This window comes from Calliphora vicina, chromosome 1 (genome assembly GCF_958450345.1).
Source record: "Calliphora vicina chromosome 1, idCalVici1.1, whole genome shotgun sequence".
NCBI classification, from domain to species: Eukaryota; Metazoa; Arthropoda; class Insecta; order Diptera; family Calliphoridae; genus Calliphora; species Calliphora vicina.
This window is the reverse complement of record NC_088780.1, coordinates 151,508,865-151,535,706: the sequence shown is the minus strand read 5'-3', so window position 1 is coordinate 151,535,706 and position 26,842 is coordinate 151,508,865. Positions and strand designations below refer to the sequence as shown.

Below are 26,842 nucleotides of genomic sequence, written 5' to 3'. Positions count from 1 at the left end.
ATTCCGGAAGTAGTTAAATTGTAAGTGAAGTTTTTGCTGGCATGTAAATGATCTATCCTGGTGTATCCATATCATAAAACATAAGTAGTAGCCGTCGTAATAAATTTTTTTTTAAATTTTTATATCGATTTAACATTTCTTAACTTTAAATGTTGTACCTACATTGGTAATTTCTTAAAATATTTCAAACAAAAAGGTTTGGATTGTACTACTAAATTTTTCAAATTTTTACTTTTAAAATCAAAGAAAATAATGTTAAGTACATACTTATAAATTTTAATTTTCTTAGATTTCAAAACATCTAATTTAAATCTAAATAAATAATACATGCCTTAAAACATGTTCAGCATGCAAATTGTAAAAACCAAAAAATACGTTTGCATTCGCATAATAATACATTTCCCGTAAGTACTTTACTTCGCTGCTGAAAGGAAATCCGATTAATTGCTGTTGTTATTTAAAAAAAACAAATCGGTTAATCAACCACTCAGTAATTTGTAAATAAAGTAATCGTAATCAAGTCAATACACATTTGATTTAATTTGATCGTTTGTGAAATGTAAAATGGTTTTATCTTGTAATTTTTATTTTCGTGCTTAAACAATTGTCTATTTAGTTGGTTGTTGTCGTTGTATACTTCTTTATTTATTATTATTCATTGTGATTCAAACACAGCCACCTAAATTAACTTGTGATTCAACTTTTAATTTAAAACAAAACCAAAAACAAAAACTGAAACGTATTATTATTATTATTTTTTTCTGTTTGTTTCCTCTTGTTATTTGATGATTATTGTCTTTGTTTTTTCGTTTTCTGTTTAAAACAAAAGTTTTACTTACTTTTTAACTACTGCCAAAAAGTATTTTCATTAACAAAAAATAAGCGAACTTGTTTTTTTTTATTATTATCTTTTTTTGCAACAAATGATTTCATTCGTTGTTACTTTTTTGTATTTTTTCAGTTCACTTTGCTAAATTTATTTGTTATATTCGAGAGTCCAATACAAGTTTGTGGGTTTGTTGTTTAAATTAAATGTAAAAAAAAAGTAGAAACTGGTTTAAGCCAAAATACAATTTTAAGTATTTTAATATTTAAACAAAAACCAACAAATTCATAATTATTTGTTTTTAACCTAATAATACGTTTGGGGTACAAATTCTAATTTGTGATCTGTGAGTACTATTACTAGCAAAATAAATCTTAACCGCAAACATGTTGTAACTTTGTACTTTGTTCTAAATATTTTGTTTGCATATTTGATTAATAATTATTGAGCAATTTTATCATAATGTGTACGATTTATTAATTTAATAAATAAAAAAGTTTGAAGACCAAGAATTAGTTGAAGGCATTACTCGATGAAGATTGTAGTAAAAACGTTTGCGAGCAGCAGGATTCATTCAAAAGCAGGGAAATTGAGTACCATACGAATTGAAGCTGAGAGACCTTGAAAGACGATTTTGCAAATCCGAAATGATTACTTGCGATGAAAAATACATCCATTAAAATAACCCGAAGATCGTAAGTGAAGCCCGTCAACCAGCCGAATCGACACCAAAGCCCATTCCCACGACAGCCGGTTCTACGCACCGGAATGACCCGAGTTCATTCGGCCAAGGGCCATGGCGCTAAGGCAATGCTCTGTCTTTGGTGGAGTCAAAAGGCTGTTGGAATCTGGTTAAACCTTCACAGGGAACCTGTAACGAACACAACTGATTCGTTTGAAGAGAGCAGTGTCCGAAAATGCCCAAAATATATGCGGCCAGATATGAAACCGTAATATTCCATAATGACAACGCTACGCCACATGTTGCAATACCTGATCAAAAGTATTTAGAAAGAAGTGTTTGGGAAGATTTGCCTCACACGCTTTATAGTCCAGACCACTGCCCCATCCGACATATATTTGTTTCGATCGATGCAGATTGCTCTGGGATACTCTTCACTTTGGAACAGAGTATCCCATATATTGGCTTGATTCGTTCTTGGCCTCAAAATATGAGCAGTTCTTTTGGAACGTCATAGCTCACAATGGCCAATACTTTGATTAAATTTCTATTGTACAAATAATTCAAAATAAATGCTTACAATCTCCCATTTTTAAGTCATTCATCCAATAAAACTCAAACTAAAACTTTTGCTAAGTTCTTTATAAAATTATTAAATCAAATTTAGCATATTATAAAGTTGTTTAAGTTAAATCTGTTAGTTATTTATTAAATTTTTTCCACTAAACAATTATTTATATTGTGTTTACTGAATCGTGTCAAGATCGTTCGTTCATTCAAGATGATCTTCATAGTAATTTCGTATAAGTACACGAGTAAATACACGAAACGCGCGTGCTTACCATCATTTAGTAAGATGTTGTATTAAAGACAATTTACAATTTATTTTTATTACAAAATTCTTTTAACATATTTACGTTTCATTGAGTAGCATTTTTAATGATTTTTTAAATTTAATTATACTCGTACAACAATTACTAACATGTATTTAGATATTTTTAAAAATATCTTTAATAATATACTGCTACCATAGTCATCATTCTCTTAAGTTTTAAAGTCAGTAACACATTTGAATCACTTTGAAGTCATTAGCATTTTAAAATAAATGTGTATAAGAAGCGCTACTCACTCCTTAATAAATATTGACTTGTCTATAGTGAAAATGTCTTAAGAATTTTACGCTTGAATGGTTGGTTGGTTGACTGGGTGGCTGACTGGCTACTCATGTTTGATATATTGTGTTTTGTAATAATTTATTAATAACGTTTTTATTTGTGACCGGAAACCTTTGATTGTTTTTCTTCTTTTTTTTGTTATTTATTATTAGTAAAGGAATTGTTATTTATATATTTATGTATATATGTATATCGATCTTTGGGAAATAACCAAATATATGCTTAAACTTAACATACATAAAAAGAAAAATATCATTAAAAAAAATAAATGTAGTTTATGAAAAATGCTTATGTTTTGATTAATTTAATTAGGTCGACCTAATGTCAGAATTATAAAAATAACAATGGAAACTGTGAGCAAACATTTTTGCCTGTGGTCGTCTTAAGTTTTAAATAACTTTATGCTTCAAACAATCAAATTCAAGGAAAGTGCAAAATGATTTCATATCTAGATTACTCCCTTCACTCTAAACAAGATTTGTATAAAGAAAAATATACAAAAATATGTAAATTTTTTAAACTTGATTAAATTATAAATCAATTCCAAACCAATTAACCAATATTTAACAAAAGTTTCCGTATAAGAAATAAATGAATTATAATTAAAAAAACAAACTTAAAAATCATATACATATACTGATTAAAATTAACATAATTACATTTTTTTATAATCATTTATATGGATAATAGTACAAGTGCCAAAACCACTGGCACTGACAGCAGCTGAATTATAGTAAACAACAACTAAAATTGAAACTAATCAAGCCACAATAAAAACAAACGAAAAGAAATTTTACAAAGAGAAATTTATTCAAACAATCAAAAAAAGAAATGGGAATGTGAATGTGAAAAACTAATAAAATTCAAGTTAACAAGTTTAAATTTTTTTCATTTCAGTTTATTTTGCAGTTTGAAAAAGAAACAAATTACAAAATAAAGAGGAAGTAAAATATAAAGCAAAAATGTTTGATGGAAAAAGGGTAAAGAGATGACAAATTTTATTTAAACTTTTTTGTATAATTAATCACTGGAGCATTAATAAAAGACCTTTGAAGTATTTGTGTAAGGAATAATGAAATAAACAACAACAAAAACTAATAAACTAAATGAAAGCATACGAAATGGTATAAAATTGTTCTTCTCTGCCAGGATTATGAAAGTTCTAAATCATTTTTTACTACTCTATTTTTTCTATTCTTTTTAGTAAAAAGTTTCCCAAATATTTGTAATGCAAAAGTTTTGGAAATTTATAAGTTTCCTTATAAATAAATTGCATCTGTATATCAGACAATAATATAGAAAAAATTTAATCAATCTTAATGTCCAGATTTTTTTATAAAAGTTTTAGAGACTGGAAAAAAAATCATAATTTAGCATAATCCAAAGTAAACCGAAACGTGCTATTAATTTCTGAACAAAAATTGCAGCATCCACTTTTCATTGTGGACTCCATTAATCAAGTTTTTTCATTATGAACTGAAAAAAGTTTTTATTTTAAATAACTCATGTCATTTTGAAGGGTACATATCTGTCATTTATTCTCACTTAGTTTTTGAACATTATAGTGTAAACAACAAATTTTTTTTTTGCTTCGAAAATGACGAATTTTGTACCACCAAAGCGTCATACGCAGGAAGTTTAACTTTACTACTTTAATTTGAAAAAAAAAGTGCCACTGAAGAACACAGAAACATATGGTGAATGTGTTCCATCTGTCTCAACGTGCAAGAGATAGTTTGTGCGGTTCAGATGTTGTGATCTTGACACGAAAATTCACCCAGGACAGCCAAAAAAGTGTTAAGACCAAGAATTGGATGCATTACTCTATGAAGATTGTTGTAAAACTCAGCAGGAGCTTGCTAAATCATTGGGAGATACTCAAGCAGCAATTTTGAAGCAAGATTCATCCAAAAACAGGCGAATTGGGTAACATACGAATTGAAGCCGATTTTGCATGTCAGAAATGATACTAGCGATGAAAAATTAATCCATTACGATAACTCGAAAGAGATCGTATGTGAAGACTGGGCAACCAGCTGAATCGACACCAAAGCAAAATATCCATGGCGCTAAGGTAACTCTCTGTATTTGGTGTTAGCAAAAGGGTCCTACCTATTATGAGCTGCTGAAATCATCGCAGGGAACATGTACCCAATGCAACTGACAGACATGAAACCGTAATATTCCATCATGAAACTCTGGGCCACATGTGGCAATACCTGCTAAAAAGTATTTAGAATGAAGTGGTTGAAAGTTTTGCTTCACCTACAATTTGTTTCGATCGATGCAGAACGCTTTCTCTGGGATATGGCTCACTTTGGAACAGAGTATCCGAAATTGTATTGTTCTTTTGGCTCGAAATCCATATTTTGCCTGAAAGATGGGAAATGGAACAAATCAAGATCCTAGTAACAGTTTATATTTTTATAATTTTTATCTGTTAATATTCATATTTTCTGTATTGCAGGCCTTCGGCCGGACGAAGGGACTTTAAACTCTGGGATGTATCGAACACCGGCTTCGCTAAAATCACTTTTTCTGTATATCAAAATTTTCTGAAGTACTGTCATATAAATTCAAAAAAGGAATTTTTGTCTCACAATATTAATAAACATTACCATATTATATATCATATTAAAGGTATTTTGAAGCACTATTCAATGATACCCGTAACGATCAGATTATTTTCCAAATATATGAGTAATGTACTATTATATGTATTGACTTTAAATTCCTATAATTCTTAAACTAAGAGAGAGCAGGCAAAAATGTTAACGTTTTTGTGCTTCCAATTATGAGAGCTATCAACCCCAACAAAATTATAAAAATGCAAGCTGTTTCGCTAATCTTAATTTATGCCACATTTTTAACTGTTTACGTTTCAAAATAGGTTCTAAATTAAATTTTGAAGGAACATATCTCTTAAACTAAGTGAGAAAACAAAAATATTTACATTTGTTTAATCAGCTCATAGGTAATATGGACTTAAACCTAAATTTGGCTGCCAAATTTATTGGTTAATATAAAGCTATTTAATTTAAATACATTGAAACTTAAAAACACTTGACAATTTGACAATAGCATTATCAATACCTGATTCATTAGTTGTAATAACAAAAGCTTATGCAAGTAATAAAATCTGTCTAATCATAATAAATATAAAAGATACCTACTTAACATCAATTTTAATAAATTAAAATAAGTACCTTGATGACAAACGAATTTTGTATATAGGTTAAACAAATAATTTAAAAGTTTCACAACTTTTCAAAAACAAAGATAAAATACCAATCATCATTGTCACAATAAAATATTGTCGTAAGAACAATTGATAAATTGACAACACTTATTGTTGACACATTCTTTACTATGAACTTCATACAAGATCGCAACTTTACATTGCGAATAAAAGGAATAGCGAAAAAGGGAAAAATCAATATGTCGTACTTTATGGTAAAACAAAAAAGGGGAGCTTTTAATAACTGTAAATCACGTTTATTCCAAAATAAAAAATTATATGTAATTGCAAAAATAAAACTTACCTTTTTTATGATGAAATTTTTTAAATTAAACAAATACAATTTCATTTAATTGGCACTAAAAACATTCACACATACGAACAAACATACACTTTAAAATAATGGCAAGTTTCTTTTTGTTATTTTCGGTGTCCCCTCCGTTCGTTTCTTGTTTTATTTTTTTTTGTTATTTTATTACTGCTCTTGTTGTTGTATGGTGGTTATTTCTAATAATTTTCTTTCCAAAGTGCCACAATGATTTAGCCAAATTACGTATACTTAGTATTGTTGTTATTGCAAGTGCTCCTCTAATGTTGTTGTAAATTACCGTTTTAATTTTATAATTACACTACTTTTTTTTAATATTCGTTTAAGTTGATTTCTTTAACCACTGTTCGATAATTTACTTATTATTATGAATATTATTATGAATATTATTATGAATATTATTTGTTTTCGCTGTTTATTCCTTTTCTAGTAAATTATGACAATGGTGGGGGTAATTAATTAGATTTTATACGAATTTGCTTACGTTCAATATTTGTTAAAACAATTTTTTTAATTCTTATAGAACTCGATTATTTGTTTTCCTTAATATTGCTATAATTTGGCCTTTTTAAACTATTCTTTTTTAAAATTACACGGACTTTGTGGATTTTTACACAACTATCAACTAGAAATTTTTTGCCAGACCGTAATTCACGTCTGTCGTTTTTTCGTTCGTATTGGAAAATATGAAGAAACAATAAAGAAGAGACATGAAAATATCTTATAGATGACAACTCTGTTTTAGCTTACAATTGTTGCCAGATGATAAAAGGAAAAAAATGTGACACAAAAACGAAGAATTTCATAAATTAATTATTTTCTTTAATTCAGATCTATTACAAAATAGATTTAAGCTTTAGTAAATTTTTTTCAATTCATTTTGTATATGATTAGTATGAGAAATTACATTAGATTTAATTAACATAATTTTATGAATTATTTCCATTCTATTATGAATTCAACGATGTGTAAATTGTATTTAAATAAAATCTTTTGAATGAAGCTAAAGAATTAGATTTTGGGAATGGAATGAGTGGCTGAAATTTTTTTTAAGTTTTTAGTGAGTTAAGCTCAAATTAAATTAATTCAAACGTTTGCCTTCAAGTATACATTTTAGATGATCACTACATCGTTATTATCAAAATAGGGATTTGTAAAGAGTTTAAAAATAATATGTAAACAAACTTTTAATTTTTTTTCTACAAACATTTAATAAAAAACAATTTTTAAATCAGACTCTATTAAATACGTTTACATATACATATATGAATATTGATATAAAAATTGATTTCACTTTTTAAATTTTGCCTTAATTTCTATCATACTATTGTCCTCCTCAATCTTATATTTCAACATTTTTGCATAATTTTTCAATAATTTTCTCCAATAACATTCAATATCGTGCATTCTCAAATGATTTCTTATAAATTCATAACCATTATTAGCTATCTCTCTAGCTACATCGTCATGTTCTTCGAAAAACTCGAGTATATCTTCTATATCCTTTTCGGTAGGATATTTCTGAAGGGGTACATAATGTATCCAAGGCTTCATAGAGGGATAGAAAAATTCCAGCCATTCATCACCAACATGGAAAACCAAAGATTTACAGAGGAACAAATGCTTGAAACGGAAACTGGCCGCTACTCCTCTAAAATTAAAAAGGTATTTATAACGACAATGTTCTTCAAAAGAAACTTCCTTGGCAGGCTCCGCATTTAAGGTGTCTTTTGCGGATTTCCAAGCCTGATTTTTAGTATACTGAGCATTTACTAAGTTAGGTTTCCGCCTTGATAATAAAACCAGCGAGTCTCTTTCATCTGAAGTACGGGAACCTCTGAAAAAACCTTTGGATTCCTTGGAATTCCATTGTTGTTTCTCTGCAGCTTTGATAATTTTCTCTCTATGTAAATCCCATCTTCCTATGCCAGTAGGATGTAATGAAATCGCTGGTCCACCAGCCCAAAAAGTCCATGCTGGATACATTATGTCCAAGTAATCGTTTGTTTTGGAAAACGAAAATACTGGTCGCATTTGATTTCCAAATTTGGAATGTACTTGTGGATAGTCACGTGTATTTATAACAAAGTCCATGTCCGGCAGTTTAGGTAATAGTTTTGTTATAAAATGTTCCACGCCCTCACACCTTGAGGGGAACATACAATTGGATTCTCTATATAACTTATGTTTATAGATTTTATAACGTGTGCCATAATTTGCGGCTTCTTTCATCATTTGTTTGGTAATACCCTTGTCCTTAAAAGTTGCCAAGTCTTTGCGAATGACTTCCACATGGCACTCACAATTTAGATCATCAGTTTTGGGGGCACATGGACGATACTTTTTCTTAGCCTTATTTATATTGTGAAATATTACATTGTTTTCTTAAAAAGAAAATAGATGATTATAAGATTTTATGGATTTTGATCCATTGTTTACCTTTCATATATCTGTCGTTTACATTTGGAATGTTTTCGGTGCTCTGGCAATCACTTTTAGTTTCCAATGTACATTGTGTTTTATCCTCGTTTTCAGGATTATTTGTAGTTGCAGAATTGTTTGTAATTATTAAGAATATAGTTAAAATTAAATGCAAATAATACATTGTTCATAGATATTTTTATTTGTTTACGTTTTAATTGTCATAAATAATTGTTGTTACAAATTGTATGTGTGCCAAGATAACAACAAATAAATTAATTTGAGTGAATTGTTATGTTATTTGAGTGACAACAAAAACCAGCAACGACAATCTGACATTAATATGGTAACCATTTTACAAAATGCATATCTGTGTCTATAGGACTTCCAGGTTGGAAAGTTACATCGAAAATATTATGTGCTCAAAGGTTCAAGTATCCAAAAACAATTCAATATAAATAAGTTGAAACTTAAAAAGAAATCGGTCCATAATTGGCCATAGTTTCCATATTAGGCCGAATTCTAAAAATCCCTCATAAATATAAATTACATATTGAAATTTTAAAAGAAAAATGTTGTTGTTTACTCAGTGTAGGGTATTATGGGCTTCACCGACTATACTTTCTCAATATTTCCTTTATGAACTATAAATTTGTATTCTGTAGACCTACTACAAAAGTTTATTTCACACACAGAAAATAGTTTTGGTTGTGATAACCGAATTCATTGATAATCAAATGATTTACACTAAATGACCGAATTTTTCTGTTGGGCCTGAAAAATGTTTGTTGTGCTGACAAACATTCGGTTACTTAAATCGTAATTCTTCTATTTTATTTTGGTTACCCTATCAGGAACCCTAAACAGGACATAAAATGGAGTTTTGGGGATACAAAATCATTAATTAGGGACAACGACTGAAAAAGTACTGGCAGCACTGCTTCCAAGAAAATATCTTCAAAAGTTTTTTGACACATGAAAAATCATCAATGGTTTTTTTCTACTTATAATTTTTGTTTTTTACTTTGTTCTGCCTCAAAAAGATATAAAATATTCGGAAAAAAGTGAAATTTGTATAGAAACAAGTCTGATAAAAATCCAATTTAACTTCTAACAACTCTAAGTGAATATATAACACACAGAAAATGAGTGATTTTTTTAAATCTGCTATGGGTTATTTCAATAACCCAACATCATCAATCAGTACATCTAATCCGAATAGTGGTGGCTCCTCGAACAGTGGAGCCGTAAATGCCAACACATACAAAAGTTCAACAACAGCAGCGATACAAGACAATGAATTTTGTGGCCAAATCGTGGAGATAAATGGTCATAAGTTACGCATTAAAAGAGTTATAGCCGAAGGTTTGTACCATTGTTGCGAAAGCAAAGGAAAAAAATCAATATTAAATTTATATGATGAATTTTATATAGTGGGCGTCTGTATGTAACTTTTGTAAAAAAGTTCATTGTGTAGTTTGAGGAGTATCAGCTGTTAACAGTAATTCGTCATTGTGTTTTTGTTATATTTATATTTTATTATTTTTTTGTATTTTGCACTGCGGATGCTTGTTTAGATAATAATTATTATAAATGAAAATTATTAGTTTTGAGATTTAAGATGACATTTTCATACAGTGGAGGGTATAAAATGATTGTAAAGATTAACCTTGAATGAGTTTGTTTTGTTGTGTTCTTTTGTTCTCCTTTCCCCTTAAACCATCGTCTTAAAAATGTTTTATTGTATTAAGAGATAAGAAAACATCAAAATTTCATTTAAACTAAAAAAATGCATAATATTAAAGTCATAACTGTAAATTTTTAACATCTATGTATACTATATTGCGTATCGTTTTATGTTATATTGAAATTACCATATTGAAAAATATGTGACATGTAGAAAATCTAAATAATGTCAACTATATCATAAATTTCATCAAAGAACACACGAAAATACAAGTCTTTTACCTTGATTATTCCGATTTTTACCATCTTCGGTAAACACGTAAAACGTTGTTTAAATTTAAAAAATTCTTTAAGAATAAGACCTCTACTCTTTTGTACATACAAAAGAGTACATTTTAAAATATATATAAATGATCGAGAAATCGGATATTATTAATTTACAAAACCTTATAAAAATGCATTTTTCTTGAAAGTGCATTCATAATAGGTATAATTGCATTTTTCAAATGCATTTTATTTAATTTCTCCCAGGATTATTTTTGAATATGAAGAAATATTAAAAGTAGTAAAAAATTTTAATTGGAGAACATTTTCAATATTTTACAATTTTTTTTTTCAAATGAATCTTAAATTAATATAATCCGACATCAGCTTTATAAGATACGAATATTAAAAGTAACAATACCTATCACAATTAAAATCGCGAGTTTTTAGAAATTAAAAAAAAATGGAATTGTCCATATGACTCTTAACGAATATGATCAAAACCGGAAGCTCGAATATTATTTTTTTTTACCTATATGATTTTTACCTAAAGAGGATGGAAAAATTAAAAATGTTCCACATTTAATAATACGTCTGCTGAAATCAATATTCCGAAAACCCTTAATAAATTACAATTCATAAATATATCTCATAACTGATTTTGATATTGAAAATCAGTGTAAAAATTAACCTGATTCTTGTATGCGAACCGATTGACCACTCAGACGGTCGTAAAAAAGTAATATTTATTTTTATTTATTTATTTAATTTCAATACAAAGAAGATATCCACATTGTCTATATTAATAACTTAGTTATGTAAAAATAGGTCAAAAATCGAGATTGTCCTGGTATGTGTCTTTGCTAATTGTGGACAGATTTTCACGATTTTAAATAGCAACCGATCCGGGTCTATAGTGCATATATTGATGTATGAATTATATAACTTATTTGGGAGCTACGGAAAGTTGATTTCAACATACAGACGGACATGGCTATATCGACTCCGCTATCTATAAAAATGTAGAAATTGGAAACGGAATGATCAACTATATATACCCTTGCCACTCATGGTGAAGCGTATGAAATCATAAATCGTTCTCAATAAAATTCATATACTATATATGTAGTAATAATTATTTTGCCTTGTACAACAGCTGCATACGCATTTAATTAAATTTGTATCATTATTTGCAGGCGGCTTTGCATTCGTATATGTGGCTGAAGATATACAAACGGGCAAAGAATACGCCCTTAAACGTCTTATCGGGGCTGATAAAAAAGCATGTCAGTCTATCATTAATGAAATAAATACACACAAACAGTTAACAGGTCATCCAAATATTGTGGGTTTTGTTTCTGCCACATTTATTGATAAAACTAATGGACCGCAACAGAGGGCCGAATATTTGCTCTTAACTGAATTGTGTATAGGTAAGTTTAGCATACAAATCTCCACATCGTTAACGTTTGTACGTAGTTATAATATATATATATTTTAAGGTGGCTCTTTAATCGATTGTTTGGGTTCTAATTTGGATCCACCCTTAATATTGAGAATATTTTATCAGGCCACCAAAGCAGTGGCTCATATGCATGCACAAGTTCCAGCCATTGTGCATAGAGATATAAAAATTGAAAACTACTTGTTGGGAGACGATAAAAAATTAAAATTGTGCGACTTTGGTTCAGCCACTACCGAAATTTTTTCACCCACATTAGATTGGAATGCCCAGCAACGTAATTCTTTAGAAGATCAGGTAATTTCCAAATAAATATATAATTTAGTTGCATACATAAAATTTAATTTGTTTTTACAGTTGAGCAGTGTTACAACTCCCATGTATCGTGCACCTGAAATGCTTGATACTTGGTCTAATTATGAGGTGGGCCTAAAAGTAGATGTCTGGTCTTTGGGTTGTATTTTATATGTTTTATGCTTTCAAAAACATCCATTTGAGGATTCTGCAAAGTTGCGTATTGTTAATGGCAATTTTATAATACCAACTGATTCAAGATTTAGTTGTTTTCATGATGTTATTAAAGGTATTTGTTTATTTTTATTTACTTATATATGTCTATAAACTCTATAATTTTTTTTATTGAAAACTATACAAAGGTTGCTTAATGGTTAATCCCGCTCAGCGTTTTAATGTTTCTACGATTTTGGATCGTTTGGCTGCCATAGCGGAAACTATGAATTGGTCTTTAAAGGGACCTTTAGATTTGGCTGGCAAACCAATTATTACTACCACACCAGAACACTCATATGCACCAATTAATCCACCTTCGGCTGCAATGTCCACTAATCCGCGTACAACCGCTGGTAATTCTACATTTTATGATGATCCATCTTCAACCACCACCAATCGTTCGCAATCACATTCGCCTCATTCTCATGCTACTTCTGCTTCCACTCAAAGTTCCTCAGCAAATGCTTCGGCTGCTAATGGTAGTTTATTCTCATCATTGCGAGGTGGAGCTGGTAGTTTTTTGAAAAATCTTAAAGATACTTCCTCAAAAGTAATGCAAACCATGCAACAATCAATAGCTCGTACAGATTTAGACATCAGTTATATCACATCACGCGTGTTAGTTATGCCCTGTCCGTCGGAGGGTTTCGAGTCGGCCTATAAAACAAACAATATTGAAGATGTGCGTTTGTCGATAGAGAGTCGCTTCCCACCACAAAAAGTTAGTGTCTATAATTTTGGGCCTCGTTCCTGCCCACGCTTGTCTCCGCCTGTGCGCACTGTAGAGGCCGGTAGCATATATGGTTGTTCGTTGGCAAGGGCACCAAATTTACAGGTGAGTTTGGTTTTTTTTTTTTTAAATAAAATAATATCAACGGATTGTATATATTTAAGGGTCTCTTCTCTGTGGCTGAGGATATGTATGGTTTTCTAACAGCTGATCCCAAATCTATTGTCATTATACAGACAGGAGACGCTGGTGGTTGTACAGCTGCTACTCTGGTATGCGCACTATTAATGTATTCCGATCTCATATTGGAGCCAGAAGATGCTGTACAAGTTTTTGCCGTCAAAAGGCATCCGGTTAATTTAAGACCTTCCGAATTCCGTTGTCTCTACTATTTGGGTGATATACTACGTCCCACTCCCCTACTGCCGCATTATAAAAATATTAATTTGGTATCAATCAGTTGTCAACCAGTACCTCGCATGACAAAAACCAGAGATGGTTGTCGCATGTATATGGAAGTCTACAACAATGAACGTCTGCTAATGTCAACCATGCAGGATTATGAAAAAATGCGTTTATACATGGCTGGACCAGGAAAAATCACATTACCCATTAACTTAACTGTTTGTGGAGATCTTGTCGTGATTTTGTATCATGCTCGCAAGGGAATGGTTCGGCCTCAGGGTGTAAAAATTTGTCAATTTCAATTGCATACTGGTTTCATACCAGAACCGGAGACATTAATTACTTTCTGCACCCAAGATTTGGATGATTTGCCAGATCCTGAATGTGTACCAGCTAACTTTACCGTGTCTTTGTCGTTGTCAGTTACCGAACTGGAGACACCACCTGGTCGTAATCCACCTTGGATGCCCACAAAACCCAGACGTAATGCTTTTAACTTATTTAGTTCTCAATTGGAATATGAAGAAATGATTGATAATTTTGTGGCCAAACCCACTTCCAATGCATCTCCAGCTCCTCTAAGGCAAGCGCCCGCTGTACCACAACCACTGGCAAAAGACAAGCCCACAACTCCCCCACTCATGCCAGATATAACGGAAATGGCAACCGAAGCTTTTCATATACCACCAGAACCGACTCCCCCCATTGATTTGTTAAACTTAAACCAACCTTCGAGTCAACAGCAACCATCCCATGATCCACAGGCGTCTGCAATGCCCACAACCGATGCTAGTTTCGATTTGTTGGGTGCTTTTGGTGATGATGATTCTTCGGGTATTGGCACAGCACCCATACCCGATATTCTGGCCAATAATGCACAACCAAAGTCTGCTGCTGATTTAGATGATATCTTTGGTCCATTGAATTCCAATACAACGCCTTCCTTTAATTTAGATTTTAATGCATTTGCCACGCCGACACCTCAAGCCACACCATTTTCAAACACAAAAGTCACAACGGGTGCTTCAACTTCGACTTCGTTTGGTGCGCTGCCCACATTTACAACACAAACAGCTAGTAAAGAACCTTCGCCGCAACAGGTAAGTGTATGATTTTATTATGTTTAAAAAAAAAAATATTAAAAAAATCCATACTTTGTTTAAATTTTCCACACATATACCCTAGGAAGCCATTTTGACATTTCTATTTCTAATATTGAAATAATATCTACGATTTAATTCACGATTTTCGATTTTTAAAAATTTAGTCTTATTTTAAATATTTTTCGGGCAAAATATTGATTTACATACAAACCATTTTAGGAATATAAACATCCATATAAAAAAATTTATTTATAAACATATTTTTTTATTATATATTTAATCAAAAATGTATTCTAATTGCAGTCCAAAGACCCCTTTGCTGATATTGCCAATTTAGCCACAGGTTTAAATATAAACTTTACTCCAAATCCAACATTAGGCGGCAAGTCAGCCGGCCACACGCCAGTTGGCAGCAGTCCGTTTACCACACAATTTTCAAGTCCGACGCATAATCAGACTGCAACTAACAATATGCGTGTTCCTCCAGCACCAACACATACTTCAAATACAACGTCTCCAAATCACATGAAATCTCCAAATAATTCATCAACATTTGGCATGCCTTTCACTGCAACACAAAACTCTACACCATTTGCTGGTACAGCAACAACTGGACCAGCAAATGCAACTAATACAACGCAAAATCGTCCTGATTACAGTCGTTCCCACTTTGAGCCACCCAAGGGGGCATCATTTTCCAATACACAACAACAAGGAAAAAGTTCGGATATATTTGCTGATATTTTGGGAGAACAAGGCTATAAGTTCACCAGCAAAGGCAATCAAGGACCACGGTCCATAAATGAAATGCGCAAAGAGGATTTAATTAAAGATATGGATCCAAAGAAAGTTATAATCATGGAATGGGTATGTTTTATTCAACTTCAACCATTTTGTTTTCTTCTAAATAATTGAAAAAAAATATTATGTATTCCAGACGGAGGGCAAAAAGAATAATATACGTGCTTTATTATGTTCTATGCATACTGTGCTATGGTCGGATGCCAAATGGTCAAAATGTGAAATGTCTCAGTTAATAACACCAACCGATGTTAAGAAAGCGTATAGGAAAGCTTGTCTAGCTGTTCATCCAGATAAAGTAAGTTTGAAACAAGTAATAGCCAGATAGTTGGGAAATTTCATTTATTGTAACATTGAAATCAACATTTGGATATCAATACTAATAGTAAATATTACAGAGCTTAACAAATTATTTATGACTAGCTTGACCCGGTGCGCTTCGCTACCCCTGTCGTAGTAAAATAAAAAATATATATCCTATTGACGCTTCCCAGTATGGATCTATCTACGTTCCAAATTTCAATAAAATCGGTTCAGCCGTTTAGGCGTGAAGCTCAAACAAACCAACAAACAAACTTACAAAGACATTTATATATTTACATAGATTACAAAACATACTTTTGCGCCATTTTATCAATTTATGTTATTAAAAAATTCGGGTAAAAACTTATTTTTCCCATTATGACCAAGTAGCCTTATATACACCGTTGCAAAGGACTTTGAAATATCTATCATTATATATCAATATTGTCTATATTAATAACTTAGTAATCCAGATATTGATCAAAAATAGTCCCAAAAATCGAGGTTGTCCTGGTTTTTTCTCATCTCAGCCATTTCTGGGCCGTTTGTCTCTTATATAGCATCCGATTCTAGATAGTTCCCGATACATTGATGTATAAATCATGTATGTAAGTTATTTGGGGGATATGGCAAGTTGATTTCAACATACAGACGGTCAGACGGACATGGCTATATCGACTTACCTATCTATAACGATCCAGAATATAATGTAGAAATTACAAACGGAATGACAATCTTATATATATATATACCCTTGCCTTTCATGGTGAAGGGTATAATAAGCAGCTTATCATTTAAAAAGTTGAAAATATAGAACTACATATTAACAACATTTTTGGTTTTCAGCACAATGGTACTGATAATGAAGAAATTGCTAAAATGATCTTTATGGAACTTAATAACGCTTGGACTGATTTTGAAAATGATGCCACTCAACAGAATATGTTCAATTAATTATATAAAACAACTTTAAATCAAATATTAAATCTTTATTTTTTTCATTTTAAATATTAATATCGAAACAAACAAAACAAGAATGTAATATACATACACTCCCCTGATGATTATTCAAAAAATATTCTCTGATAAGTAAAATAAAAAATATATATAAATATATTGCTACTATTAATGCTTTAAGCTAATAATATTAAACACACTCCTCTTAGGACTTTATTTACTTAATTTTTATATTATTGAAATATTTTAATAGAAAAATATAAATTTATTAAAAAAGAGTTCTTTATGTAGATGAAATTAAACAAACTCAATATTCTTACTTTTAAATTACTTTTTTTAAAAAACTTTCTTCTTTATGTTAGCAACAAATGAAAAGATGTATGAAAAAGTATTAAATAAATAAAAATCACATAAATATTTAAAAATTTATTTTAAAATAAATTATAAGAAGAAACATTACATAGTTATTAAGTTTTTATTGTAAAAGAAATAAATTGTAGTTAAATTTTGTAAAAGTTTAACACACATACAATTAAATTAAAAATACAGAAAATATTAAAACAAATTTACTCAAAAATATTCAAAAAGAAACCAATTTATTAATTTTTTTTGTTTACAAAACATCTACAATAAAATTCATTCCAAAACTAAACATTTTCTTTTTTATTTGAGAATTAAAAAAAAATCTAATTGTCAAAAAGTTATATTTTTCCACATGTGTACAACTTTCACCTTTCGTTTAACGAATATACACCCTTCTTGACCTTTTTTCCAAAAAATGTACATAAAATAAAACAATTGAGTCCTAGAATAACAATTGGATCTTAGAATTTTATAAAAATAGCACATATTTATTTGTTCAAAAAATGTTTTTAGTCAAAAACTAAAAAACGCTCAAGTATGTTTCTCAATGATTTTTCCAATTATTTCTATAGTTAGGAATTGATTATTAAGCTTTGTGAGTAGAAGAAAAATAATTAAATATTATTTTTTGTCTATTTAACTACTTTTCATCTTTCTCAAAAGTGTACTTTCAAATTGGTTCTGTAAAAAATTAAACAAGAAAAACTAATTTTAAATTAATACAAATTATGAAATATTTTCGTGTCAATGTATATATTTATTAAGTAGTAAAGAAAAATCATAAAATTATACATTATTTAGTATGTAGTTGCTCTGGAAGGTATAAAAAAGTGAATAAAAATACATACAAATTAATTTAAATTGAGAAAAAAAAACAATTCATTGCCTTATTTACTTTATTTGTTTGCCAGCCACATACACCTTAACTATATTACGATCATCACCCACATAAATAAACTTTTGAACCATTTCTAACAGTTTAACTTCATCGGATTTTTTAGCATAATCTTCAGCATTATAAAGACCAAAGTTATGCAAAGGATATACACTGGTATCAACAATCAAAGCATCAAATTCTTTGCCCTTCACAAAATTACCACATACGGCATCGAGAGCCAAGGCTTCGGCACCACCCAGTGTGGCCAAATAAATAGCTTGCTTATAATCTAGAGGTGTATATTGAGCATTATCCGTATTAGCTGGTAACTTGCCACATCCCTTAATATCTTGTTTTTTAATAAATTCCAAATGATGTGAAACATCTAAAGCTCGTAAAATGGCGTCTTGTATAGAAATTGAATTGCCACCAGAAACATCTATTAAATGACAGTGTAAAAATTGAAATGTAAATATTGACAGCTGAAATAAATGTTAAAAAATTTTACCTGTTCCTAGACCAACTTTAATGCCATTTTTAATCAAACGTAAAACATCACAAAATCCCGAACTTAACATTGTATTAGAGGCAGGACAATGGGCTACAGATGTTCCAGTTTTTTTAAATAACAACATTTCCTCCTCTTCCAGATGGACAGCATGTGCCATTACGGTCTAATGTAATATTAATAGAAAATAAATTGTAAGTTCATATATTTTTAAAGAATCAAATTGGCCTTATAAATTCCTCAGTAGTTAAAAGCAAAGTTTCGAAAGAATTAATTCTTAATTCCATTTTCAAAATCAAAATAAATTTGATATCTTATCTCCGTTAATGAATACATTGTGAATTAATTCATAGGCTTAATTCCTTTGTGTTGCAAATGTATTAAATTCATTCCTTTAAGAATTCATTGTTTATAGAATTAATTCCTTATTTAATCATTAAAATTTTCTTGAATTCAAATCCATTACAAAATATCTTTAAAAAGTATTGAACTGAACATAGAGACTAGACATAAATAAATCATAGAGAATAGACAAATGCCAAAGTCAGAGAACATAGAGCGGAAACTCAAACAAAAAAATTACTCAAAATAATCACACATACGAGTGTTGTTTATGTTTTCACATAGTTTTTTTTACTAATACATTCTCACCACTTAGGTTTTTGACAACTGAGTTAGGTCTTTGTCAGGAGAGTTTCCGCTCTATGTGTTTTCTCTATGGCCAAAGTCCTAACTCTGTTGTCAGAAACGTAAGTGGTAAGAATGTATTAGTAGAAAATTATTATGTGTGATTATTTTGAGTAATTTTTATGTTTTTCTAGTTTTCGCTCTGTTTCTCTATGGACTTAACTCAGTTGTCAAAAACATAAGTAGTGACCAGCGTTGCCACTCATAAAATATTTTTCCTACCAAATTTTAGATTAAAAACTACCAAAACCTACCAAATTTTAAATATTTGTGAAATGCTATTTGGATTCCTTTCAAAATTAATAGTTAAATTAAAATTATATTATTGCTGCTATAGCATTACCCTGAGGATGAATATTATTTAATTACACTACAATCATAAATATGTCACATCTAAAAATTGTGTGTGAATCGTTTTATAATTGACCATAAGCCATATAAGGCCCATTTCTAAAACTTATTTTAAGGAGCATAAAACTCCTAAAAGTGTTGGTATCCCGACAAAATTCAACACAAATAAGTTTCATGGCGATCGGTACATAATTGGTCATATCTGCCCACTTCTGAAAATCACTCTCGAAAATAAATTTTGAAAGAAAAATGTTTTTGCTCACTACTTATTACTTTTTTTAACATGACTACAATTTAAATAATATGTGTTATAATTTTGAAATATTTAAAATGTGTAAATTAAATGTATAATACGTTAAAAGTTTTAGTATTGCAAGGCCTTTGGCATTTCTTGAACTGAACACTACTAAATATGTACACATTTACTTGACTAAACTAAAAATTTAAGATAATTCAGTCTTCATATTTTATAAATAATTTTATTTTTTTTTTTTGGATTAACATAGTTTTTTTTGTTAAGTTTTTTGTTAATTTGTTCTTAAAAATACATATTCAAAAAACCTACCAAAATGCGACAAAAATCGGAACAAACCAACCAAACTACCAAAAGTCAATTTGTTAACTTAAAACTACCAATGTTGGTCCAATTGGACCAAAGCGGCAACGCTGGTAGTGACATTGTATTTGTAAAAAAAAACTATGTCAAAACAAAAACAACACTCATATGTGTGATTATTTTGAGTAATTTTTTTGTTTGAGTTTTTTTTTCACAAATTTTTAGCTTTCTATTTGTAAAAATAACGCTTTATTGAAGAAATAAAATCATATTTGTAACCATAGAGAAATACACATAGAGCGGAAACTCTCCGTCAACTCAGTTGTCAAAAACCTAAGTGGTGAGAATGTATGAGTAAAAAAAACAATGTGAAAACAAAACTAGTATGTATAATTTTTTTGAGTAAAGATTTTGTTTGTTTCTAGTTTCCGCTCTATGTATATTTGCTCTATGTTTGTAACCACAAAACTTTAAATTTTATTATGCTTTTTGTCTCTCCTGTAAAATTTAAATAAGTGTTGATAGGCCCTTTACATTTTAGGTGACGATATATTCTCAACACATAGGTTTTTTACAACTATGTCTCGTCTCTGTTTCCGTATTCTTCTTACCTTATTTGTTAAAAGTCCAGCATTATCATAAACCTGAGCATAAGAACAAGTGAAAAGTTCTTTTACAAAATCAATTTCCGCCACACTTTCACTAATATGACTCTGAAAAGAAAATATAAATAAAATATTAAATTTTTTTTTCACTATTTTAACATAATTTTCGTTTCTTAACTTATTACTGCAACATTAAGCATAATTACAGACAATTATCTTACTCACTTGTATATGTAAATTATGGGTTTTTGCTAAATCACCCAAACTTTTCATTAACTCCATTGTACAACTTATAGCAAATCGTGGTGTAATTGTAGGTTTCACCAAATTCGAATTCAATTTATCCATATCATTAACAAATTCCTTGGTGGCATCTAAAGAATCTATCGTTTCTTCACTTTAATAGAAATTATAAATTTAATATTATTTTATTTTATTTCATAAAATGCATTTTGATGTCAACCAACTTACACATAGAAATCCGGGCTATTGCAGTTGGAACATACTTTTCCCACTAAGGCACGTTGTCCCTGTTCCACTGCCTCTTTGGCTAAAATTAATGTACTATCCTTGTTGTTGGTGCCAAAGTAGGAGGCTAAAGTTGTACCACTTTTGATAGTGGTTTCCTTAAAATATGAGTCAAATTACTTCATTATAATCCTTAATAAGATATTTAAAATGTTCGCTTATTTTGTTTATTTTTAGCTTAAACATGTTCAATTTATAATGAAAACTACATATTAAGCAAACCAACCTCATTGAGGTCATTAACGATAACAAATTATTTATTGCATTGATAAGATTTCTTAACTAAATTATTGATTAACTACAATTAAAATGTATACTTACTACAACTTTTTTATAAACTTTAGCAGCAAAGTCTTGATCCGTAAATTTTGCCTCCAAAGGGAATGTATAAGTATTTAGCCACTCCATTAGGGGCATGTCTAGGCCTAGACCAATTTGAGCCACTTGTGGCGCATGTATATGACAATCGATTAAACCTGGCATAAGAAATTGTTCCTTATTCAGGGTTATTACTTCAGCGTTTGGTGGATAATCGGGTTTATTAGAAAACCATAAGTTGTAATTTTCACCAACTCCAGCAATCTACAAAAAAATTGATGTTAGTTAAATTATACTGGTTCAAAACCTTGCTTCACACTACCTTGCCATTTTTATCAACTGCCACAAAACCGTTAGTGTACAAGACGAATTCTTTCAATGATTTAGTGTGTATAATTTGTCCGACGAAAACTTTAGCCATCGTAACTATAAATGTACTTTTATTTATTACTATTAGGCGATGAAGTAAAATTATAACATAGACCTAGCAAATAACAATGATCAGTTTGATTGCACACAAAAATGTATAAAGCTACAACCTACAAGCAGTGATGCCAACGTGTTACTAGAGTCAGATATTAAGTGGACCTTATATGTTGGAGCTATGACCAATTATGGACCGATGGTCATACAATTTTGTAGTGCAATTTTTAATTATAAGAAACTTAGTTGCGCCAAATTTAAATATTTTAACAGGTCTTTTTATGTTAGGTTCCATGGACAGTCACTCCTTAAGCAGCACACTTGGGTCCATTTAAATCTGATCCCATTGTGATACACAAGGGGTAAACACATCCGTTGTCTACAAGTTAAACCAACCAGATTCCCTGATGAAGGAGTAGATTCGTCAAATATTCATCCTTGATAGTTCATTCATGGATGATAGGAATGGAAAGCTCTGACAAATCTGCATTCCCTCAGGTTTGTCAGAGCTGGGCTTTGGCAGAAAAGCTGATACACAGTCTGTGTCCTAATAATACAGTGTCCTGTAATAAAGGATACAAATAGCCTTATTTGCTCACGATGGTATTCCATATACGGGCAAAGTCGACATCGTTGTAGCACAGTTACGACATACAACGATACAACGCTACAACACCAGTTGTGAATTGGGCAATTATGAAATAGTGGTGATGATAACTGATAGATTATATTGTTGTGAGGAAAAATGCTGAAGGTTGTGATGACCTATCCATATTCTGAAGTATGTATGTGTGAAAAATTTCAAAAAACTGACTGTATATCATATCGTTAGTGCTTTTGAGAATGTTATGTCCACCTATATTGACGAAACATTTATGGTTTAAAAGGTTCTAGATATGCACAATATACAAAATTGTTTCAATATTCTTTCCATAAAAGTGGTAAAAGGCGTTTTAAAATTTGTAGAATTTCGACCACAGAATAAATCACATCACATTGGCATAGTACAAAATGGACTTAGCACTTTTTCATATCACAGTAGGTATATCAACAAGAAAAAACTAAATGATGGGAAACTTTTTTGAGAAAACTGTGTATTTTTTCTTACACAAATATAAATTTTCCATAAGTATGAACATTTTTTAAATAACTTACATTTTATGTCCGGATGCCAATAAGAGCAATAATTAGTTATAACAACCTGGTGACAGTGTTCCAATAATTACTTTTCTATAAAATGATAATATAATGATGCGAAAATATGATAAGGACACCAACTCTTTCCTTCCATAGAGCTCTCTAGCGGATACAAGTCTTCAGCACCTCTAGTAGGTTTATGAATGCTCAAAATCTGAGAGTCCATTAAAACTTTTTTTCTAAAAATACAACCAAGATAATATATAAATAGCTTGGGAAGATGTTGGTTTAATATTGTGTATAAATATTGATGATTTTCCTTATTGAATTAAAAAATACAACTCTGAGAATATCGTGTAGTTACTTTTTTGGTATTGAGTACCGGGAAAACAGACAGTATTAAGTAACCAAATACTCAATACTTCTACACCACTATTATGCGTTGTAAGTTGTTTTTGTTTAATTATCTAAACACAAATAAATGTTTGCAAATTAAAATTTTAAAATGTTAAATAAAACAAATTTGTACATCAATTTAAACCACGAAAACATTTGCCATTTTATTCAATGTGATAACGTTAATTTGGCCTGAAAGCCTTTAGGATTAAATTATTAAAAACAGTGGTGACTAAATATGCCGGGAGAATCTTGGAAATGAATCAGTTAATTTAATTATCCTGATAAAGTGAACCATGCAAGCTGACAAAGATAAAATAAAGAAAAGAGAATCTATAATTTCAAAACAGAACCACATAATTGAGGAGATTTGCGAAGATGGAGCGATTCAATATAATTGTACAGCCTGTCGCAAATGTTTTCGCAGCCGTTCCCAAAAATATTATCACTTAAATTGTAATCAACTGCAAAACTTGATATACAAGTGTGAACATTGTGATAAGGTATTTTCTGTTTATTTATAAATTTAATTGAATTTTGTAATTTGCCAAATATGTTTCACATACCAACATAGAGTTTTGTCCGACATTCGCAATGGAAATATCACAACGAATCCCATCTATCACCCGTTAACGAGTGCAACAAGTGCCAGAAAATATTCTCTAATCCCTTAGCTTTAAAAAAACATGTGGCTTTACACAAGGTAGAACCAAAGTCGTGTCCACATTGTAACAAGACATTCAAAAAGAAAATCTCATTAGATCAACATGTTGCTGCACAACATCTAAACCAACTACAATATGGTTGTGCTCAATGCAGTAAGAAATATGCCTCAAAGTCTACACTACAACTACATCTCCAATCACATGAGAGTAAGTCATACATTATTCTCGACAAATTGGTATTTCCCTTATGACCGTAAATAAATTAAATTCTATGATTTGTTTTTAAGAAAAACGATTTGAGTGCTCATTTTGCGGAAAGCAATTCCAACGTAACTCAATTTTAAATCTGCATTTAAAACGCCACAACAATACAAATGTAATTTGTAACGTATGTCAGAAAGTATACAGTGAATCCGGAGCACTGGCAAGACATCGCAAAATACATGAAGGTAATTTATTAAACTACATAGCCATATTTTTACTTATCCTTACAATTAATAATTTTTTTAGAAAATGGTATACAATATCATTGCAAATTGTGTGATAAAATTATACTAAGAAAAGACAATATGACAAGACATTTAAATACCATACATCCAGATGAAAAGTTTGATAATATTGTCGAAGTAATAAGTCCACCGACAACAGACACTAATGTAGCGTTAAACCAAACAAATATGGAAAGTGATAATTATAAATTAAGAGAAAAACACTTAACGAAGCCCGAGAAAAATGTTGTAATTATTGAAAATAAACTGCTGCATAAACCTTTTGAACTGAAAGACTCTATAAATGATCTTCCAAATAAATTAACAAATAAAATTGAAACTGTTGAATATCCATTGATAAATCAAATAAATGTTATAACACCAGTTCCTACATACGAACAAATTATCGAAAATACATCACTCAATTGTATACAGCATTATAAAACCACAGATCATCAACAACAAGTAGAAGATAAGTTATTTGATCCTGTATTATTTTACAAAAATGATGCAAGTGGTCCAAACTGTGATCTAAATGTAATACAAAATGAATTTGTTGAAGAACTTGAAACTAATGCAGCATTGAATAATCATAATTCATCAAGTTTGAAGAAATCTCAAAATCAGACTTTACAACAAAATAAAATACAAGACACCTGCAATAATCAAGAATATATTCAACATCATATACTAGAAAAAGAACTAAATATTCAACATCAATCATCTCAAATTTATGAACCACCTAAAACACAAACTATTTCTTCAGTCATCAGATCCATTGGGAATGTTAAAAATTTGAGCTGCCCTATTGTTGCGATCACAAAACCAATAAATCAAACATGTACGGAATATAAGCATAAAAAATATTGCCGTAATAATTACAACATTGATTTATATCGAAAGATATTGGGCTGCGATGATGAGGACGATGAAGAAGAAGAAGAAGAGAAGGTACAACAAACTTTCATACAAACACCACAATCAGAGGAAAATTTGTGCGATAGTCATATGATGAAATTATCAACTCCAGTACATTGGCGTAAAAGTTTTAAAAATAATTATGAAACATGGTCATCATAAATTATGGTAAGTTTGTGTATATTAAAACGTATGTATTTACAAATATTTTATTAATTAATTTATATTTAAGACAAACATCTATTTATTTTTTTAATATACATACATACATGTTCATAGACCCATTGTCTGTCCGAATTTTTATGGCGTTATATACGTCGTTAGAAAGATCTTTGAAATATCTATCATTAGCTGTACATATTGTCTATATTATAGAGTGAAACATCGCGGAAGTCGTGTTTTTGTTTGCTTATTTCTCGAAATTAATTAGCAACCGAACTGTAGCGGTTATATTAATGTATCAATCAATATGTAAGTCATTTGGCATCTTCGGAAAAATATATTTAAGGTACATTTTTATACTTTTTCAGTTGTGTTTTCTTAATTATTAGCTCTTGACCTAATGATAATGATTTTTGTAAATTTCAAATATGGCTTTGTAAGTTTCCCATTAAATTAATGTGTAATTTTACATGGTTTTTTATTAAAACTAAAGACACATTTTGTTCTCCTAAAGAGTTTTAAAACAAATGTGGTTCCTATCATTATTTCATTCCAAAATAATGAAACTTTTAACTCAGCTCGCTTTGATAATGCATGAAGAGAATTTATCCTATAACCAAATTCCTGAAAAACAATTAGTTGTTTTGAAATTAATTCAATGTATTGAATTGTTCCCATCTTATAGTAGTTTATTGTCTATGCCTTTAATTAAAACAAAAATTTAGTTTTTTTCTGAGAAATATTATTGTAGAGCTAAAAGAACTGATTTATAATGTGTGATTAAGAAATTTAATATAAGCTTAATAAATATTTTATTCATTTTGAGAATAGTTACAATATACATACTAAATGTTAGTATAATATGTCTTTCACTAAAAGGAAATATATTTTGATAATTTGAACACTTATTACAAAATACGCTACAATTAAAGAGCATATGTTTGCACACACACAAAATAATTAACATAA

General features: G+C 30.0%; 5 protein-coding genes across 5 annotated transcripts in view; 2 read left to right on the top strand and 3 right to left on the bottom strand.

The window, feature by feature from the left end:
• Usp12-46 (Ubiquitin-specific protease 12/46) overlaps nt 1–6,949 on the bottom strand; it is a 102,297-nt gene extending 95,348 nt beyond the window's left edge. The window contains exon 1 of the mRNA XM_065516178.1: nt 6,226–6,949. The gene's annotated coding sequence lies outside the window, so the exon portion shown is untranslated. The remainder of the gene's footprint in view (nt 1–6,225) is intronic.
• Nucleotides 6,950–7,434: 485 nt separating this feature from the next.
• LOC135959134 (O-glucosyltransferase rumi homolog) lies at nt 7,435–8,880 on the bottom strand. Its single transcript, XM_065510172.1, has 2 exons — nt 8,689–8,880; nt 7,435–8,633 (listed from the first exon to the last, which is right to left on the bottom strand). Exons 1-2 carry the CDS (start codon nt 8,852–8,854, stop codon nt 7,540–7,542), a joined length of 1,260 nt encoding a protein of 419 aa, XP_065366244.1. The 5' UTR covers nt 8,855–8,880; the 3' UTR covers nt 7,435–7,539.
• A 782-nt stretch (nt 8,881–9,662) lies between these two features.
• aux (cyclin-G-associated kinase) lies at nt 9,663–17,543 on the top strand. Its single transcript, XM_065516170.1, has 9 exons — nt 9,663–10,035; nt 11,817–12,053; nt 12,123–12,379; nt 12,440–12,665; nt 12,739–13,427; nt 13,487–14,827; nt 15,134–15,697; nt 15,768–15,929; nt 16,781–17,543. The coding sequence occupies exons 1-9, from the start codon at nt 9,816–9,818 to the stop codon at nt 16,886–16,888; spliced, it is 3,804 nt and encodes a 1,267-aa protein (XP_065372242.1). The 5' UTR covers nt 9,663–9,815; the 3' UTR covers nt 16,889–17,543.
• Nucleotides 17,544–17,990: 447 nt separating this feature from the next.
• Nucleotides 17,991–22,161, bottom strand: DhpD (guanine deaminase). The gene is made up of 8 exons (XM_065516171.1): nt 22,007–22,161; nt 21,688–21,948; nt 21,310–21,464; nt 21,064–21,235; nt 20,845–20,946; nt 18,640–18,805; nt 18,150–18,570; nt 17,991–18,067 (listed from the first exon to the last, which is right to left on the bottom strand). Exons 1-8 carry the CDS (start codon nt 22,103–22,105, stop codon nt 18,052–18,054), a joined length of 1,392 nt encoding a protein of 463 aa, XP_065372243.1. The 5' UTR covers nt 22,106–22,161; the 3' UTR covers nt 17,991–18,051.
• Nucleotides 22,162–23,705: 1,544 nt separating this feature from the next.
• On the top strand, nt 23,706–26,723 carry LOC135959126 (MDS1 and EVI1 complex locus protein EVI1-A). Its single transcript, XM_065510161.1, has 4 exons — nt 23,706–24,143; nt 24,215–24,512; nt 24,593–24,754; nt 24,816–26,723. The coding sequence occupies exons 1-4, from the start codon at nt 23,937–23,939 to the stop codon at nt 25,871–25,873; spliced, it is 1,725 nt and encodes a 574-aa protein (XP_065366233.1). The 5' UTR covers nt 23,706–23,936; the 3' UTR covers nt 25,874–26,723.
• The last annotated feature ends 119 nt before the right edge of the window (nt 26,724–26,842 follow it).

What these genes read in the sequence shown, in the direction of transcription:
- LOC135959134 (XM_065510172.1), bottom strand. Translation starts at nt 8,854, where the DNA reads ATGTATTATTTGCATTTAATTTTAACTATATTCTTAATAATTACAAAC. An exon ending in AAACGACAGATATATGAAAG is followed by an intron (nt 8,634 to 8,688) that starts GTAAACAATGGA and finishes TTTCTTTTTAAG; the next exon opens with AAAACAATGTAATATTTCAC.
- aux (XM_065516170.1), top strand. Translation starts at nt 9,816, where the DNA reads ATGAGTGATTTTTTTAAATCTGCTATGGGTTATTTCAATAACCCAACA. An exon ending in TTTTCATGATGTTATTAAAG is followed by an intron (nt 12,666 to 12,738) that starts GTATTTGTTTAT and finishes AACTATACAAAG; the next exon opens with GTTGCTTAATGGTTAATCCC. An exon ending in TAGCTGTTCATCCAGATAAA is followed by an intron (nt 15,930 to 16,780) that starts GTAAGTTTGAAA and finishes TTTGGTTTTCAG; the next exon opens with CACAATGGTACTGATAATGA.
- DhpD (XM_065516171.1), bottom strand. Translation starts at nt 22,105, where the DNA reads ATGGCTAAAGTTTTCGTCGGACAAATTATACACACTAAATCATTGAAA. An exon ending in CCCATAATTTACATATACAA is followed by an intron (nt 20,947 to 21,063) that starts GTGAGTAAGATA and finishes TTTTCTTTTCAG; the next exon opens with AGTCATATTAGTGAAAGTGT. An exon ending in TAAAGTTGGTCTAGGAACAG is followed by an intron (nt 18,571 to 18,639) that starts GTAAAATTTTTT and finishes GTCATTTAATAG; the next exon opens with ATGTTTCTGGTGGCAATTCA.
- LOC135959126 (XM_065510161.1), top strand. Translation starts at nt 23,937, where the DNA reads ATGCAAGCTGACAAAGATAAAATAAAGAAAAGAGAATCTATAATTTCA. An exon ending in AGTGTGAACATTGTGATAAG is followed by an intron (nt 24,144 to 24,214) that starts GTATTTTCTGTT and finishes ATACCAACATAG; the next exon opens with AGTTTTGTCCGACATTCGCA. An exon ending in ACATCTCCAATCACATGAGA is followed by an intron (nt 24,513 to 24,592) that starts GTAAGTCATACA and finishes TTTGTTTTTAAG; the next exon opens with AAAAACGATTTGAGTGCTCA.